General features: G+C 34.2%; 4 protein-coding genes across 4 annotated transcripts; 2 read left to right on the top strand and 2 right to left on the bottom strand.

Annotated features, from left to right (window-relative positions):
* The first annotated feature begins 150 nt into the window (after window positions 1-150).
* Window positions 151-2,111, top strand: LOC106649193 (zinc finger protein OZF-like). The gene is made up of 3 exons (XM_014366480.2): window positions 151-402; window positions 478-592; window positions 664-2,111. Exons 1-3 carry the CDS (start codon window positions 377-379, stop codon window positions 1,864-1,866), a joined length of 1,344 nt encoding a protein of 447 aa, XP_014221966.1. The 5' UTR covers window positions 151-376; the 3' UTR covers window positions 1,867-2,111.
* Window positions 2,112-4,588: 2,477 nt separating this feature from the next.
* On the bottom strand, window positions 4,589-6,073 carry LOC106649194 (endochitinase-like). Its single transcript, XM_023458229.1, has 3 exons — window positions 6,017-6,073; window positions 5,168-5,228; window positions 4,589-5,089 (listed from the first exon to the last, which is right to left on the bottom strand). Exons 2-3 carry the CDS (start codon window positions 5,226-5,228, stop codon window positions 4,674-4,676), a joined length of 477 nt encoding a protein of 158 aa, XP_023313997.1. The 5' UTR covers window positions 6,017-6,073; the 3' UTR covers window positions 4,589-4,673.
* Window positions 6,074-7,380: 1,307 nt separating this feature from the next.
* On the top strand, window positions 7,381-9,024 carry LOC106649097 (zinc finger protein OZF-like). The gene is made up of 4 exons (XM_023458166.1): window positions 7,381-7,528; window positions 7,600-7,714; window positions 7,786-8,656; window positions 8,993-9,024. Exons 1-4 carry the CDS (start codon window positions 7,503-7,505, stop codon window positions 9,022-9,024), a joined length of 1,044 nt encoding a protein of 347 aa, XP_023313934.1. The 5' UTR covers window positions 7,381-7,502.
* Window positions 9,025-10,933: 1,909 nt separating this feature from the next.
* LOC106649095 (chitinase-3-like protein 1) lies at window positions 10,934-15,828 on the bottom strand. The gene is made up of 6 exons (XM_014366367.2): window positions 15,780-15,828; window positions 15,597-15,708; window positions 15,048-15,527; window positions 12,535-12,595; window positions 11,492-12,449; window positions 10,934-11,427 (listed from the first exon to the last, which is right to left on the bottom strand). The coding sequence occupies exons 1-6, from the start codon at window positions 15,812-15,814 to the stop codon at window positions 10,947-10,949; spliced, it is 2,127 nt and encodes a 708-aa protein (XP_014221853.2). The 5' UTR covers window positions 15,815-15,828; the 3' UTR covers window positions 10,934-10,946.
* Between the last annotated feature and the right edge of the window lie 1,334 nt (window positions 15,829-17,162).

Genomic DNA, 17,162 nt, shown 5'->3' with positions numbered 1-17,162 from the left:
GCCAACAAATCATACCTGCACGGTGCACGCTTCAGCACTCGTTCAAAAATTTAAAAACTCCCGCTCGATACATCGTACGCTCTCAACCACGAGGCATCATGATATGCGAAATGCGAATGCCCTTATTATTGCAGTACATAACTGCACATGGCCAGTCAACGGTAACAGGGCAAGACATATCCAAGAAGTTACAACGATCGCGGGTTAATCTCGATATTTTACCAGTTGTTTGTTTAGTTGCTATCGATGAGTTAAATTCTTAACCAAGTGTTTGCAAATCAGGGAAATCTAAATTCAGTGTTGTTGGCTACTCGAAGGTGTATAACCTCGAATATTTTCTCAAAATTCTCAGTGATGATATTTAATTGAGTCAGTCATGGTGAGCAAAGAGGACACAATCAGGTATAATATTTTGTGTGCATACTGTAATAGACTAATTAACGATATGGCTTTATCCAATTTGATATTAATCTTCAGGGTGAAGGAAGAGACAAATAATACTTGGCTAGATGAAGACGACGATTTTAACATCGATTCGGTTAACTCTTACGAATCCAGAAACGTTGAAACATCAAAGTTTTGTAAATTATCAGTGAGTAAAATTTTTCAATTACATTCCGTTTTTCGATTATCGAAAACTATAATAAAATTTTAATTTTTTAGGCTAATCACAGGAATGATGATATAAATTTACAGAAGAAGTTAGATGAGAAAATAATTATTGATTTCGAGTGCAAAGATGTTAAACCTGAACAAATGTCTTTATCGACAACCATATGCAAAACGGAGTATCAGAATTATTTACCAATGGTAAACGTAAAAAACGAAAATCAGACCAATGACGCGAATAATAATATATTCATTGGTTTTGAGTGCAAAGATTTCAAATCAGAACCGAAAGCACTATCGACAACCAACTGCAAAATTGAGAATCAGCTTTGGCTACCTATTATGAAAACAGAAATCGATGAACAGAATAATGACGTAAATGAAAATATATTAATTAACTTAGTTGTACCTAATTTTGGCAAGCCTTTTGCCTGTGACATTTGTCGCAAGTCATTTTCAAGCAAGAGTACCCTCCATAGGCACCAAAATACTGTTCATGTTCGGAGCCAACCCTTTGAATGCGATATTTGTCGCAAATCATTTGCACGAAAAGGTACCCTAAAAGCTCACGTAAATACAGTACATAACTGTAGCAAACCCTTTCAATGCGAGATTTGTCACAAATCCTTTGGTCAAAAAGGTACCCTAAAAATGCACACAAATGAAGTACATATTCGTAGCCGACCCTTTGAATGTGATATTTGTCATAAATCTTTTGGTCAAAAAGGTACCCTAAAAATGCACACAAATGAAGTACATATTCGTAGCCGACCCTTTGAATGTGATATTTGTCATAAATCATTCAGACGGAAAGGTTACCTCAAATCTCACATCAATACAGTTCATGAACAAAATAAACCCTTTGAATGTGAGATTTGTCATAAATCATTTGGACAAAAAGCAAACCTGGAAAAGCACATAACTAGTGTACATGATCGAATCAAACCCTTTGAATGTGACATTTGTCACAAATCATTTGGACGAAAGCAAAACCTCCAAACTCACGTAAATGCAGTACATGATCGGAACAAACCTTTTGAATGTGATATTTGTCACAAATCATTTGGGGATAAAAGTAATCGCAACAAACATATTCATGCAGTACATGATCGGAGCAAACCTTTTGAATGTGAAATTTGTCGAAAATCATTTGGCCGCAAAAGTGACCTCAAATCTCACCTAGTTTCAGTGCATAATTTGAATGTGAGATTCGTCACACATCGTTTGCACAAAATGGTCACCAAAAAAGACACATAAATTCAGTACATTTTTTTAGTAATTGCCCCTTCGAAATTGAGACTTTTCATAAATCATTTTGCCGTCAGGGAACTCCAAAAGTTCACATAAATACAGTTCTTAATAGTAGTAAAGAAGGTTCGTGAGATTCGTTTCGAGACATTCGAACCCAATAAAGACTTCTTGGATTCGACGCTTACTACCTTTACATGTGTACGTTAAGTAATTTTGAAAAATCATTCACATAAATATCCTTCAATTTTGTAAAAAACTAATAAAATATTTCACACTATTATTCATTTTGTTTTTAAATTGTCTTATAAAGAGTCAAATATTATCACAGCTATAGTTTTAAATTCGCTCTTTATAATATTGCACCAATCTTTCCAGATTTCAATGATCAGTTGAATGTTTTTTGCAATACCTACTTCTTATAGGCACCTTAGTAAAAAATCCTAACTTTGAAGCAATAATTGTAATTGTAATGTAATGTAAATGTAAACTTTCACTAAGAAACATCGTAATTAATCCCCTATTCCTATCCACTTGAGTCGATATCAGCGATCGGTGCGGCAGTTTTACTTCGTGAACGAACCCTGAAATCAGACTAAATTCAGTATAATCACAGAGATAAAATCGTCTCGGATCGGATAGACATCCTCGCAGAGATATCGATGTGAAAGAATTCATAAAAAAGTAAAAATCAAATAAATAATTTTTATACCTATGACACATAATCAAGAATATTTTAAGAATACTGGTAACTTTAACGCACTGCACGCACCCAAATCATATCCGCACGATAGGTCACGTTATCAATAATTTAAAAACTCGCGCTCAATACATCAAAAGCCAACTAACCTTAATGACAACAACGACACGTGAGCGCCTTGATATGCATTTTACACATACTTTGTAAAATATCATTATATACAGTCTGTTGACGGTGGAGACGATTGAGAGATAGTTTGCTAATTTTGCTAGTGCACAAATATAAATTCGTTCAGTTGCTGGTGAGGAGCTAAATCCCTAAGCAAGTGTTTATAAATTGGCGGAATTAAGGTATGGTGTTTTTGAATACTCAAGGCGTTCAACCTCGAATATTTTTTCTCAAAATTCACACTGACTGTATATAATGAAGCGAGTTATGGTGAGCAAAGAATACACAATCAGGTATACTCTTTTCTGTTAATGTAACGATAGGTTAATAAGAGATGTCTTCATCAAATTTATGATATTAATCTTCAGGGTAAAGGAAGAGCTAAACGATACTTGGCCAGATGCTAACGACGATTTTAAAATCGATTCGGAGGAATTCCAGTAAAGACAAAAGCTTTGAGAAATTCCCATATTATGAATCATCGGTAAGTTCAATGATGAGAAAATGAATGATATAAATACGTTCTGTTTTCAAACTATCGAAAACTATTGAACGATTTTAATATTAGGCGAATCATATAAATGAGGTTGTAGCGTTGAAGGAGGAGGAGGAGGAGGAGGAGGAGGACGTAAATGAAAAAATATTCATTGATTTTGAGTGCGAAGATGTGAAACCTGAACTAAAGCCCTTAACGATTACCACCTGCAAAAATGAGTATCTTAAGGAGTATCGTAATAAGTATATTAATGACAGTACATGATCGTAGCAATGGAACAGCATGAGTTTTGACACAAACCTCACGTAATGAAAACTTATATGCTATTTTGAAAAATCTTTTCCATAAATCGACGCTGTTAAGGAAGAGTAGCACGTTTCTATACATTTTTAAATGTAAACGTGCTAGTCTTCCTTAACAGCATCGAAATATTCTTCAATTTTTGGAAGAACGACAAATTACATTTATATATAAACTCAAATATTAACAGTTTTTCATTTTCAATTTGCTAGCCAAAGTATTACTGTTGATCATATCGTTCGAAATTCAAATTATCAGTCATAATTATCATTTATAATTATACACAGAAAATATCTTCGTTAAAAACGAATCGTATTTTATTAGCGGCTCCAATGCACGTCACAAAACCATATAACATTCTCGCAATTTCAAAAATCATATCATTTTAACTAATAACGGATTCATTTATATAATCACGATGAATGGATTCATTATGAATTGGAAAATTCGTACTTAATGTAGATACCACCACAAAAATTGTAATGACCAAGGACGACTGCAGTGACACAATAAGGCCATGGCACTTTTATAAGAAAAAAATAATTCAGGAAGTATATCATTACAGTTATGATCCACATCACATATGTATAATATTTATCAGAAGGAATAATCTAATTAAATTTTTTTCTAAACACATTTTTTATTTGAAAAATCGACCAATTCTAATTTTAAAATCACTGTCAATATTTTATATTTGTTTTTCATTAATATACGTAAGATTAAACGACTCTATAAATAGTTGTAACAATTATTAAAAAATGTTGTCCATATTCATTGCAGCGTATTTATCAATCCTACAGTAAATTACTTCAAGGGCTATGGGGCCCCAGAAAAAAGTTATAAAAATATGTATTAATGGATTGAAAAATTAATAGATTAAAAATAATTATTAATGAATTTTCAATCAAAATCCGTTTAATTTATCTCATGATGATTTATTTTTTTTATCCAACCAAAGATTTTTCAAAATTATTGTTTCATTGAAGAAGAATAAAATTAGATTTTTCGTTCATTTATTTTACAAAATTAGTAATGGAAAATATTTAGAAAAGCCTTTTTTACTTTGTACAGAAAATTAATAAAGAAATTCCTTTGTTTCCTTCCTTTGCATTGCAAAACTTCTATTTATTATTTAAATTATCTTCCATTTTTTTAACATTGTACATTTTGTGGCCAGTCACAAACTTTCAACTTTTCATTGAAACGTAATCCAGCTGGACAGTTCATCAAGTATGGATAATGTCCAATGGCGCAACTATAAAAAGTACCACAGTCCTTTGGATTACGATATAATTTTCCTTCCTTGCATAATTGTTTAGATTCTTCTTGATTATTCCTATTTTTTGGAATAACATCTTCTACTTCTGACATGCCTTTGTCTTGGTTTTCTAAATTTTCCATCATTTCATTGACTTCGTTTAGTTCTGGTACATTTTCACTGACTTCGTTCAGTTCTGGTACATTTTCACTGACTTCGTTCAGTTCTGGTACATTTTCACTGACTTCGTTCAGTTCTGGTACATTTTCATTGACTTCGTTCTGTTCTGATAAATATTGATCGGGCTCTCCTGTTAAAAAAAAATTAATAAGCTTACGTCTTCACAACTGCTTTTATTATGTTTCAGTTTTAGAAACATAATATTTACCTTCGTTTTGCGCATTAGCAAAAGCTACAAAAGCGATGAAAAATATAATTGCGATCTTCATCTGGAATTTGAAAAAATAAACTGACTGTTATAATTGTTTCGAATTTTTTTATCTTATAATCCGTTCTTCAATGATTACAATGTTAACTTCTAATTCAAAAATAGTTCCACGAAAGTGTTATTTGAATAATCGACTATAAATATAAGAGCAGTTCCGTTGATTTCAACTCTGATCAATAATAATGAATTTTAAAATGTAGTTGAAAGATTCGAGACGCGTAAAATGTTTAAGTAACTTGAACATTTTTAATTGCCTATGTAATTTTAATCGCTTTTCTATTTAATTTTAAATGCATATTAATTCTAATTGCAATTCTAATTGCATTTTTTATTGCCCAAGTAGCCTTTTTCATTATACAAAATACAACAAAATTCATGAAGAAATAGAACGTCGTCATTTTTATTCAATGAATTAACGAAAAAGAGTTTTTTCTCAAAGTTTTTGTACTTTTTAAACCTAAAATGCAGCAATATCATAACTGCATAAATATAGAAATTTTTCTTCAAACTTAACTGACTTTCGTAGCGATTGATCAGAATTAATGAAAAAACCCTAGAACTTTTTGAAGTTTTTGAAAGCCACGAAAGAGAAAATTTTCCATTGAAATACTGAAAAAAATTGACAATTTCATTTTATAAACTTCAATACATTTTTAATATGAAAAATTTGGTTGAAATACCATTGTTTTTGTAAAAAATTATTAAAATACATGTACGTACTATTCAGGCTATGGATATTTTTGAAAATATCGTTTTAAAAATGACACAAATATGACAATTAAATTTTACCTCTGAAATATTCTCACTTCCAATGAAGGCAAACTGAATTTCACCCAATGTGTAGAATGAAAGCCAAAATGAAACTATATTTTTTCGCTAAATTCTCATTGAATTTATATAGTAATTTTGGAAACACAGATTTACGATTTTGACTCTTTATTTTTGATTCATAACCGACAAAAATCAAACATAAACAAGGTCACTTTACACTCTTGACAATACATTTTTGTTGACGTAAATATGACACGAAGGCATTGTTTCTGGCAGAGATTCTACGACACTTTATCATTCTAAATGAAGTGAGTTGGATAATGTACAATAAATTTTTATAACTTGGAAGTTCAAAAACAGTTGTTATTACGAATAAATTCAAGCCATATGAGATTTTTTCGGTAATTTTTTTCTAAAAAACCATAAGATTAAATCCGAATTTTTCTATTATAATCTTGTCTGGGTTTGTATCGAATAACGTCTCGATATTTTTTCATCAGTTCGTTTGTAAGTCAGCATAAAAATCGTGTCGTTTACTTATTAATGGGTTAATAAACTTTTGATCTTTTTATAGGCTCTAATATTTGACTCATTTCAAAGAACGTGAGTCAGAATTTTCTTTCATTTTAATCGCAACATCCTATTTATGAATAATAAATAAATGCAATAATAATTAGCAATAATAGTTTCATTTTGTACACTGTTTATTTTAATTAGTATAACTTGATAAAAGATGATACAAAAATGATCAGTGCGTTTTCGAAAAGTTAACAATTATATAAAATTATTACTTTTATCAATTCGAAAATTTGATCTGCTCCACGTATCGATTCATAAATCTGTCGAATTCGAGTTTACTAGCTTGATAATTTTCATGATCTCGCGAGTCTTGTCTAGTTTATATTATCATCAGGTTGCGAAGTTTAGCCGTAATTAAAAGATGACCAAAGAGCAAAGAGTTGTTAAATTTTTATTGAAGGGTTTTTATATATATTAACTGAGTCATTTTAATGGTTAAATGCCTATCTTTCCATTTTCATGTAAAATGGTATCGCTATGTTTTATAAGTATTACGTATTTTGATAAATTTTTGCTTGGAAACTTCGCAACTCAGATAGGTATGATATTGCACTCAGTAGCCAAAACTATGTTATAAAGCCAATTTCGGTAGATCTGGTTGCAGAAATATTAGTATGAAAAATATTTGAATAAACGGGAAAATTAGATTACGTTATCAGGAATATAAAAGCTCGCGCTCGATACATCGTGCGCCGTCGCCATCTACTGAAACATGCGTATTGCACACATTACTGCGCGACGGAGGATTAAGGAATCGACAAAAAGCTAACCTAAACGCGAAATCATCTCTTAAATTTATACGAACAGCCTATATTTATAACGTTCTAACGAGATTCTGTGTTGGCTGCTCGAGGCATATAACCTTTAATATTTTCTCAATGATAATAGTGTAAATATACAGTGCATACATATAATCAAGCGAGTGATGGAAAGTAAAGTGGACGCTTTTAGGTATAACAGTTTTTGTGCGCGATATGATATTTTATAAAGCAATCGCTTACACAAATTTTCTTGTTCTTCAGGGTAAAGAAGGAACCTAACGATACTTGGACAGATGCAGAATACGGTCACAATATCGATTCGCTGAACGTTTGCGAAGCCAAAAACTTTCAAACATTTACCTTACAAAAACCATCGGTGAGTTGGCGATTTGAATTACGTTCTAATTTATTTGAGTATCAAAGTCTATAGCAAACTTTTCATTTCAGGCAACTCACATGCACGAAGTTATGGCGTTACAGAAAAATTTAGATGAAAAAATATTCATTGTTGCAGAGTACAAAGATTTTAAACCTGAACTCCCGTTTCCATTGCCAAACGTCTGTAAAACTGAGGATCAAAGTCATTCATCTGTAGTGAAAGTTGAAAAGGAAATTGAGAACAATCTTCCGAATGATGAAGAAGTGATAATTTTAATAAAGAAAGGATTCGATTACGAAAATAATTGTCAGCTTCTAGAAAAATCTCCATTGCAGATTGACAAATATGCCATTTTCCAGCAGTCGTGCACATACAAAAGTAACCTCAAAAATCAGACTAATGCAAAACATCATCAAAATAAACTCTTTGAGTGTGACATTTGTCAAAAATCATTTGGAAGAAAAGCAACCCTCAATCAACACATAAATTCAGTACATATTCGTAGCAAACCCTTCGAATGTAATATTTGTCGCAAATCATTTGGACAAAAAGGTACCCTAAAATCTCACGTAAGTATAGTACATTACTGCAGCAAACCCTTTCAGTGTGAGATTTGTTACAAATCATTTGGACGAAAGGCTTATCTTAAAACTCACACAAGGACAGTACATAATCGGATTAAACTCTTCAAATGTGATATTTGTCAGAAATCATTTGGTTACCGAAATAATGTGAAAAAACACACGATGACAGTTCATGATCGAAAAAAACCTTTTGAATGTGATATTTGCCACAAATCATATGGATACCAGAGTGATCTTAAAAGGCACATAAATACAGTACACAATCATAGTAAATCCTTTGAGTGTGATATTTGTCACAAATCATTTGGTCAAAAAAATTCTCTTAAAACTCACATAAATACAATACACAATCATAGTAAACCCTTTGAGTGTGATATTTGTCACAAATCATTTGAACTATTGAGTCACCTCAAAAGACATATTAATACAGTACATAATCATATCAAACCCTTTAAATGTGAAATTTGTCACAAATCATTTGGACAAAAATGTACTCTCAAACGTCACACAAAGTCAGTACATGATCGTCGTAAGCCCTTCGAATGTGAGATTTGTCACACATCTTTTGGACAAAATGATCACCTTAAAAGACACATGAATTCAGTACATAACCAGAGCAAACTTTTTGAATGCTAGATTTGTCACAAATAATTTTGATACAAATCTCTACTTAAATATCACAAAATTACAGTTCATGATCAAAGGAAACCCTTCGAATGTTAGATTTGTCACAAATCATTTGTATACAAACCACCAGTCTATTGAAAGCCATAAAAATTATAAAATACAATACTTTATCAAACCCTTTGAATGTGACATTTTTCACAAATCAATTGATTTAAAACAGTATACGCAATCATAGTAAACATTTCGATTGCGAGATTTGTCACAAATCATTTAGACGAAAAACTACTCTTCTCACGTGAGTACTATACATGATGTTACAAATTCAGTTAGTGATCGTAGCAAAAAGAGATCGTGAGATTTTCTCCGAAACATTTGAACCAAACCACAATTTCTACCTACAACTTTGTGTGCTAATTTAGAAAAATTTTTTTATAAATATCCTTCAATTTTGTAAAAAAAACAATAAAATATTTCAAACTGATATTCATTTTGTTGTGTCTATTGTTGTACATAAACATGTTGAACCGATCTTTAAACATTCCAATTGTTAATTGAACCTTTCCTCATGCACCACCTCCCTATTTAATTGTTATGCGAATAAAAATCTTGGCCTTGAAGCAATAATTTATTCATCAACATCGCCAAACAACCGGGAAAGGTAATTTTTCCACACGTGAAAGCATCCAAGATTTATAAAAAAATCTCTGCAAGTATCTACGAGGGAACATTTGTATGAGAGGAATCTAAGAAGTGTTATTAAAAAATCGAACAATTTATATTTTAAAATCACTTTCACCATTTTATCTTGTTTAAAACAAATTGTTTCGATATCTACTATAAAACCTCAAAAAATTCTTATAGAAATACACTCGGCAACAAAATTATCGCAACAAAAAAATTCATCGAAATTTTGTCGATTTTCAAATGCTTCTATCTTGGGCTAGATTTATCGTATCGACACGCCTTTTTTTTTTAATTTCTTGGAAATTTTGTCCTCTTTAAATCCATATAAATTAAGATAAGATTTGAGTTAATGTTGAGTTACCAGTAGTATTTGAGCGTGACCCTAAAAATTACTGAAAAAAAATGACTGTTTGAACGTGTACCAGTACCACAGTGATTTTTTTATCGAATTCTAACATACACCATCGCAAAGTGCTCTTTTTAACGAGTAATTTAAAAAAAAAGACTTCTCTACGATTTTTTTAACGCCCTGTAGGTCGATTTGAAGGTACGGTTTATGTACGCAAAATGCCCAGAAAATCGTCTTGATTTCAGGTAAACGGGGGATTTTACGTACTTTGAATAGTATCTTCAAATCGACCTACAGGGCGTTAAAAAAATCGTAGAGAAGTCTTTTTTTTTTAAATTACTCGTTAAAAAGAGCACTTTGCGATGGTGTATGTTAGAATTCGATAAAAAAATCACTGTGGTACTGGTACACGTTCAAACAGTCATTTTTTTTCAGTAATTTTTAGGGTCACGCTCAAATACTACTGGTAACTCAACATTAACTCAAATCTTATCTTAATTTATATGGATTTAAAGAGGACAAAATTTCCAAGAAATTAAAAAAAAAAGCGTATCGATACGATAAATCTAGCCCAAGATAGAAGCATTTGAAAATCGACAAAATTTCGATGAATTTTTTTGTTGCGATAATTTTGTTGCCGAGTGTATAAATCTCTTACTAATTCATCAATAAATATTTCTTGCTCATATATTAATGAACATTTTTATTGAAATTCATTTAATTTTTTCTTCAAATATTTCATTTCTTTTGTATAGAAATCACTTAAAAACTCAATCTCAACAAAGATTCTATCATAAATATTTCATGCAATTAGAATAAAATTAGTTTTCTTCTTTATTTATGTCACATAATTTGTAATAAAAAATATTCTAAAACCTTCTTTTACTTCGTACAAAAACTTCATAAACATATTCAGTAATTATCAAAAAAAATCCTTAAAATAAAAACTTTTACTTATTTTCTAACATTTTTTCTACTTCTTGTCTCAGCATTGCACATTTTGTGGCCAGTCGCAATATTTCTGATTGTTATTGAACAACAATCCAGACGGACAAGGCCTCAACATCGGATAATGTCCGGGGGAGCAGTGATAGTAAGTGGCGCAATCGGCTGGATTGGCGAACAAGTCCCCGTTGGTGCACAATTCGCCGGATCCTACTTGATTATCATTATTGCTATTGTTTGGTATCTCGTTATTTTCCTCGTACGAAACTTCATTGTTCTGTACGGGTTCATCCTGTTGGATTTCATTCAGGATCGGAGCGTCTACCTCGTTGTTCTCGACGCCGTTTTCGTAGGAGGGAGCCTGAACGCTCGTAGCGGACAGTCCACGAATTTTGTTCAAAGTTTTCAACAGGGGGTATTTTTCTCCGCACAGACCCTTGAAATCGTCGGTCTCGACGCTCCAGACCATCATTCCACCGAGTCCGTGCTTCTCGGCGTAGCTCACTTTTTCAGCGAGAGAACTGCAATAAAACAATTGTACGTTGAGTAAAAAGTCAAAAAAATTTTCTCGCGTCCCACACGTACTTGACGTCGTCGTAGCCGACCCACTGGTTGCCCTTGTACGCGTAAGGCACTCTCTGCTCCTCCTGGAAGCGAGCCTCCCACTTGTCGTTCTTCAGCTTCTCGCAGATCTCGTTGTAGCCCATGAAACCGTCCTCGCCGGTGTAGGGGCCCCTCTGGCCCGCAGTGGCCGGCGCGCCGATCTCCTTCGATTGAGAATTGACGGTGAAGGTGCGTCCGTAGAACGGCACACCGAGGATGAGTTTCTCGGCGGGTGCGCCGGCGCTCAGCCAGAATCTGATGGCCGCGTCCACGTTGTTCTGCCTCTGCACGCCTCGTTCCCAGGAGCCCGCGTAGAGGGGGGCGTTGATGCCGGTCTTGCCGTCGAAGCTGCCGTGAAAGTCGTAGGCCATGATGTTGATGAAGTGCAGGTACTTGGAGATCTCGGGGATGTTGTAGGACTGCCTGGCCGCGGCCTCGGGTGCGGCCACCGCGGCGCTCAACAAAAGATTCTCCCGATCGAAGCGCTCCCTCAGCTCTTTGCACAGCTGGACGAAGTTATGGACGTCCTTGGGTGTGCTGCCTCGGTCCGATCGTCCCGGATACTCCCAGTCGAGATCCAGGCCGTCGAAGCCGTAACGCTTGACGAAGCTCAGGAGATTGTCGACGAAGCGTTTGCGCGTCTGGGGCGTGCTCACGGCCGGCGCGAAGTAGCTCGACGCGGCGTTCCAGCCGCCGATGGCCAGCAGAGTCTTGAGCTGGGGATTCTTGGCCTTGAGCTGATTGAAGCGAGCGAAGCCGTTGAGATTCGGCGAGGCGAGATCTTGCCACGGGTCGAAGGCCTGAACCTCGCCGCTGGGGCTGGCCTTGATGAAGGCGTAGATCAGGTGGGTGCAGAGCTTCGGGTCGATGTGCTCGATGCTAAATCTGCCGTTGCCGACTCGGTACGGCGACCAATTGCTGTAGTAGCACACGATTTTTTCTACGGGGATAAAGATACACGTTTAATTAAGAGTCGCATCGTCGCTGCGCGAATGTTGATATTGTTTTTCGTGGATGATATTTACTTTCGTTAGCCGCACTGGCGAAAGCCAGGAAGCCGAGGAACAATAACGTTGCGATCTTCATCTGAAAATTGAAAAAACAAACTTCGCCGTTAAAATGGGATACAAATATTTTTCTTAAATTAATTCATTCGATAATATTTATATCGGCAACTGACTGTTAAACAATCGCCTATGCCTCGATCAAACACAATGGTAATAAATTTTACAACGAAGTATGCGTCACTGGAGATACGGTGAAATGATTTTAATTGCACATGAAACTTATTTTCTTAACTAGGTCGATCGATCACTCGTTTCTTCGAAAATTTTTAGTTCACTTTTACCTTTGCTGCAAGCCCAACACGAGGGTGGAGTTGAACCAGCCGGTACAAGACGTGCAAGTCTATCTGGCTCGTTTCGAGCCTCGTCGGGATATATATAGCATTTCGGAAAACAATCATCACGCGACATAAATCTTTGATTTTCGATTCGAAATTACTAATCGAGGAGTAAGAGAACATATTATCGATGTAAATATTTTTGTAGAGTATATCATACTATCAATTGTTTCTCAAGATTGAAGGTGAACACGCAAACTTGATAATAAAAGAGACTCCTTGTTGACACAAGTGCTTTTTTACGAAAAAAAAATTTTTTTCTCAATCGAGACTGTAATGTGACATTTATTTTGTTGACACAACACGTGTTCCGATTGGAATGCCAAAAATTGTTATTTTCTATTGTCTATCGGTTATACCATTTAAGAAAATAGATAAACTTAGTTTGAATCGTGATTAAAACGAATTTAGGTCAATATCTTGCAGTTATTGGAATTCTATATTGATTGTATAATTTTCGAAAATATCTACGTAATGATTAATGCACTTTAGTTTAACATATCTAGTTCATATCTTTCTATCATAACATATCTTTCTATCAAAAATAATGATTTAACTAACATCTTTCTGCAATTTTTAAGTATATACTACGATCTCAGCCTGAACATTTAATTATAAAAAGTGCAAACCGTTTTCAAAAGTAAAATTGATATTGAAAGTAAAATTTCAATCTTACAAATAACATAATGAATTCTAGTACAATCGTGCAGTGTCAATAGTCATTTTTCATTACAGCAAAAACTTAATATTCTAAAGAAAATGAAAATATTGCTTTTACTCTTTTATTTTCAGTATATTTTAAATAATCAGTTGTAATAACAAAAATATACAGTAGTCGATCAAACTGTCAACACACCGTGTGGGTAAAATCTTGACGTCAGTTCGCGCAATTTTTTTATTTATTTAGAATTATAATTTTCCGGAGTTATTAACTTTCATGTGAGATGGATAATTATGATCGATACATTAACCGATTACAAACCTTGAATATTATAAAAATCATTTGTAATAATTGAATCATTAAGTATTATTTTTGTCTCTCGGCGTGTATTCGCAATTTTATAATGCACCATTACGCACGGAAAATTGAAGTTCGATTATTAACAAATTTTTTTTTATCTATATCATTGATCACGTTCAATAGCTGTAAAGTAAAGCAGTTACGATCGAGACACTGATTTTGATTTCCTTGAAAGAAACCAATATTACTTCAGCGTAGTGAATACATCATTTATCTATTCAAAAAGAATTAATTATATAATCGGCCTCATCGATAGTAGCCGAAATCAAGCTAAATATTTGATTTTTGAATTAATATAATCATAAATTTTCCATTGTTTTTATCAAATCACATGGAAATCAACAGTATCAGCGTATTTCATGGTATTTGAGAAAAGAAAACAATAATCATAATCACCTCAAAGTGGTGTGGGCTGAATGGCGTAAGGAGTTTTAAAGCGACTCAGTTTTTATTATAGGTTTAGTAAAGAAAAAAAAACTCTAAGCGTGCTAAAAAGTTACTAATTTTATAAAATTGACATACACTTATAGGGTTTAACATATTATTAGTCGACGATTAAGAATGATTTTTACTTTCCTCCAAAAGTTTATCAATTTTTTCAAAACTTATACATTCTTTTTACATAAAAAAATAATTTCGGAGAAACTCATGATTTCACCATTAAAAACATTCTTCGAGTAATCTTCTGAATGTACACATTAATTTTTAAACATTTAGCAAGTTACTGCCCGTGAGTGATGCGCTATATCAACGTGTTTTTTGAGATTAAATTTAGCTGTAAATTTTTTTCCGCATACATCGCATGGATGTGTGATACCATGATGGATTACATCGACGTGCCTTTTTAGACCTTGCGTACTTTCGAATTTCTTTCCGCATAGATGGCATGCAAGTATGACACAATTATGCACATCATCAATGTGTCTTTTGAGACTTGACTTTACTGAAAATTTTTTTTTGCATATTATGCACGCATGTTTGATACCTATATGCACTCTATTGATGTGGTCTTTTAGATTATCTTTCCATCTAAATAAATTTCCGCATATATCACATGCATACTTGATACCATTATGCTTCGCATCAATGTGGTTTTTCAGACTGGTCTTACTTACGAATGTATTTCCGCATGCGTCACAAGTAAACCTGATACCATTGTGCAGATTATCGGCGTGTCTTTTGAGACTACCCTTACATGAGAATTTCTTTCTGCATATGTTGCACTTGAGGGTCTTATCGTTTTGCGTCGCATCGATGTGTGTTTCGAGTCTGTGTGCGTTGATAAACCTTCTTGTAACTAATCCTTTTTTATTATGTAAGACAGAGTCACAGTCCAAATTCAAATTTAATTCTTCTGTGACGTCATCAGAAATTTCTTTCTTCACTTCACTCACGGTTTCTGTTTTGATTTTGTTGCAAGTTTCGTAAAAATTGCCATCATTTACATCTCGGGGGTAATTTGAAGAACAATCGTCAATAGTCTTAATTTGCAATAAATTAATTTTAGGTTTGACTTCTTTACATTCAAAGACTATATCTAAATCTTTATGAAATTCGCTTTCATGATTTTCGTCACGTTCTTTAAATGTTTGGGTCTAGTAAAAAAATGAAGTTGTATGGTAATTGTCGTTCAAAATATTGATCAAAATTTTGTCAGCACTTACCGAACTTCCTGGCAGAAACCTCGAATATTGAAAATTTTCAGTATCGGTTACCTTGTCAATTAATTTAGAATCACTTTCCGTAAACGACGTGTCGTAAGGTTCTTCTTTCACCCTGTAAATTAGTCCAACGAGATCAAGTATTATAAAAGTTTCATACTCACATTTCAGTAAGATAAAAATTACCTAACGGCGCAATCGAACAAACCGCTGGACTTCATCTTACACAGTTGAAATTTTAGAAACGACTGATATTTCCCTCATAATATTATTACAACATACACATCACACGTCAAGCTCAGTAATTTGAATTTAATAATATTTACTAATCATGACACAGTAAACAGAGCAATATCGAGTCGCTATATTATTATATTATTGGCTAGAAATATTGAACATATTACCATCTATGATCACGAAAAAATGGCAAATTATAAAAAAAAAAAAATATTAAAAGGTCCTAGTAGTTGCATTTATATGCAAAATTTCCAGCCGAAATCTCTGCTACTGCTCTCTCTCTCTCTCTCTCTCTCTCTCTCTCTCTCTCTCTCTCTCTCTCTATAAATGCAAGGGAATTACTCTCGGCGGCAGCGCCGTTTACGAGTTTATTGCACTCGAGTGCATATCGATCAGAGCGATTTGCTTTGATATTCCCGGGCTCGCTTTGCGCGTCGCCGTACAATTTAATCGACTGAAGTGAATAATACTTACCAGGCGGCTTTCCCAAATTGAAATTAATTGCGTCAATTTTGCGCGAAACCGCAGCTAGACGCGCGCTCGATATTATATACATCCAAATAGACGAAAGTTTTTTATTTATCCTTTTTTTTGTTGTCAACATTTTCTGCGAGCGTCGCGTCGTATCCTCGCTCGACAAAACGACGGGTTAAATCCGGAAAAAAGAAGTCATTCAATCTCACGCATTAGGGGTAGGAGTATACAGAGATATACACGGAAAAGCCAGAAGGAGAAAAAAAAATTTAAGTGCCACGAGAAAGAGATAGCTGCTTGCGCACCAGAGAGCTAAGGAAAGCTCGAGCCACTCGCGAGATTAAGTTGTTGGAAGACTTTTTACAGTTGAGTCCTTATCTCTCGCCTTTTTTTGCCCTCCCTCCTTGCGTCATGGAGTGGGACGAGGCGTATGTACGGGACGAGCGACGAGCGCGAAAGGGAATATCGATGGGATCGTTACAGTGAAGATCCCGGGCTATTGAGCTACGTATAGGTATATAGAGGTGCCGTCACGCCCGAGTACACGCAACTCGCGTGTGACGTCTGACCTCAACTGAACACAGCAGCAGCAGCAGCAGTATAATCCCTCGATCTCGATATCCACCTTCACGAGCACGGTTAAGTATTTAATTTTCTTTTTAATTTTTCAAGCTCCTTTGAATAAAATTCCGCAGCAGAAATCTGAACTGGCAACATCGGAGTTACAGACGCATATAAATACACGTATAATGCATACACGTGCATAAAGAGAAAGAGACCGTTCAGCACGTCTCGCGCGATTTGTACGTAGTGTATACGGGGCTCTGCTGCTGCCGCTGCAAAAGCTATATCGTATTT

The sequence above is a fragment of the Trichogramma pretiosum genome, unplaced genomic scaffold (assembly GCF_000599845.2).
Source record: "Trichogramma pretiosum strain Unisexual culture from Peru unplaced genomic scaffold, Tpre_2.0 scaffold17, whole genome shotgun sequence".
NCBI classification, from domain to species: Eukaryota; Metazoa; Arthropoda; class Insecta; order Hymenoptera; family Trichogrammatidae; genus Trichogramma; species Trichogramma pretiosum.
Note: the sequence above shows the minus strand (reverse complement) of the source record. Positions and strands in the feature narration are given on the sequence as shown.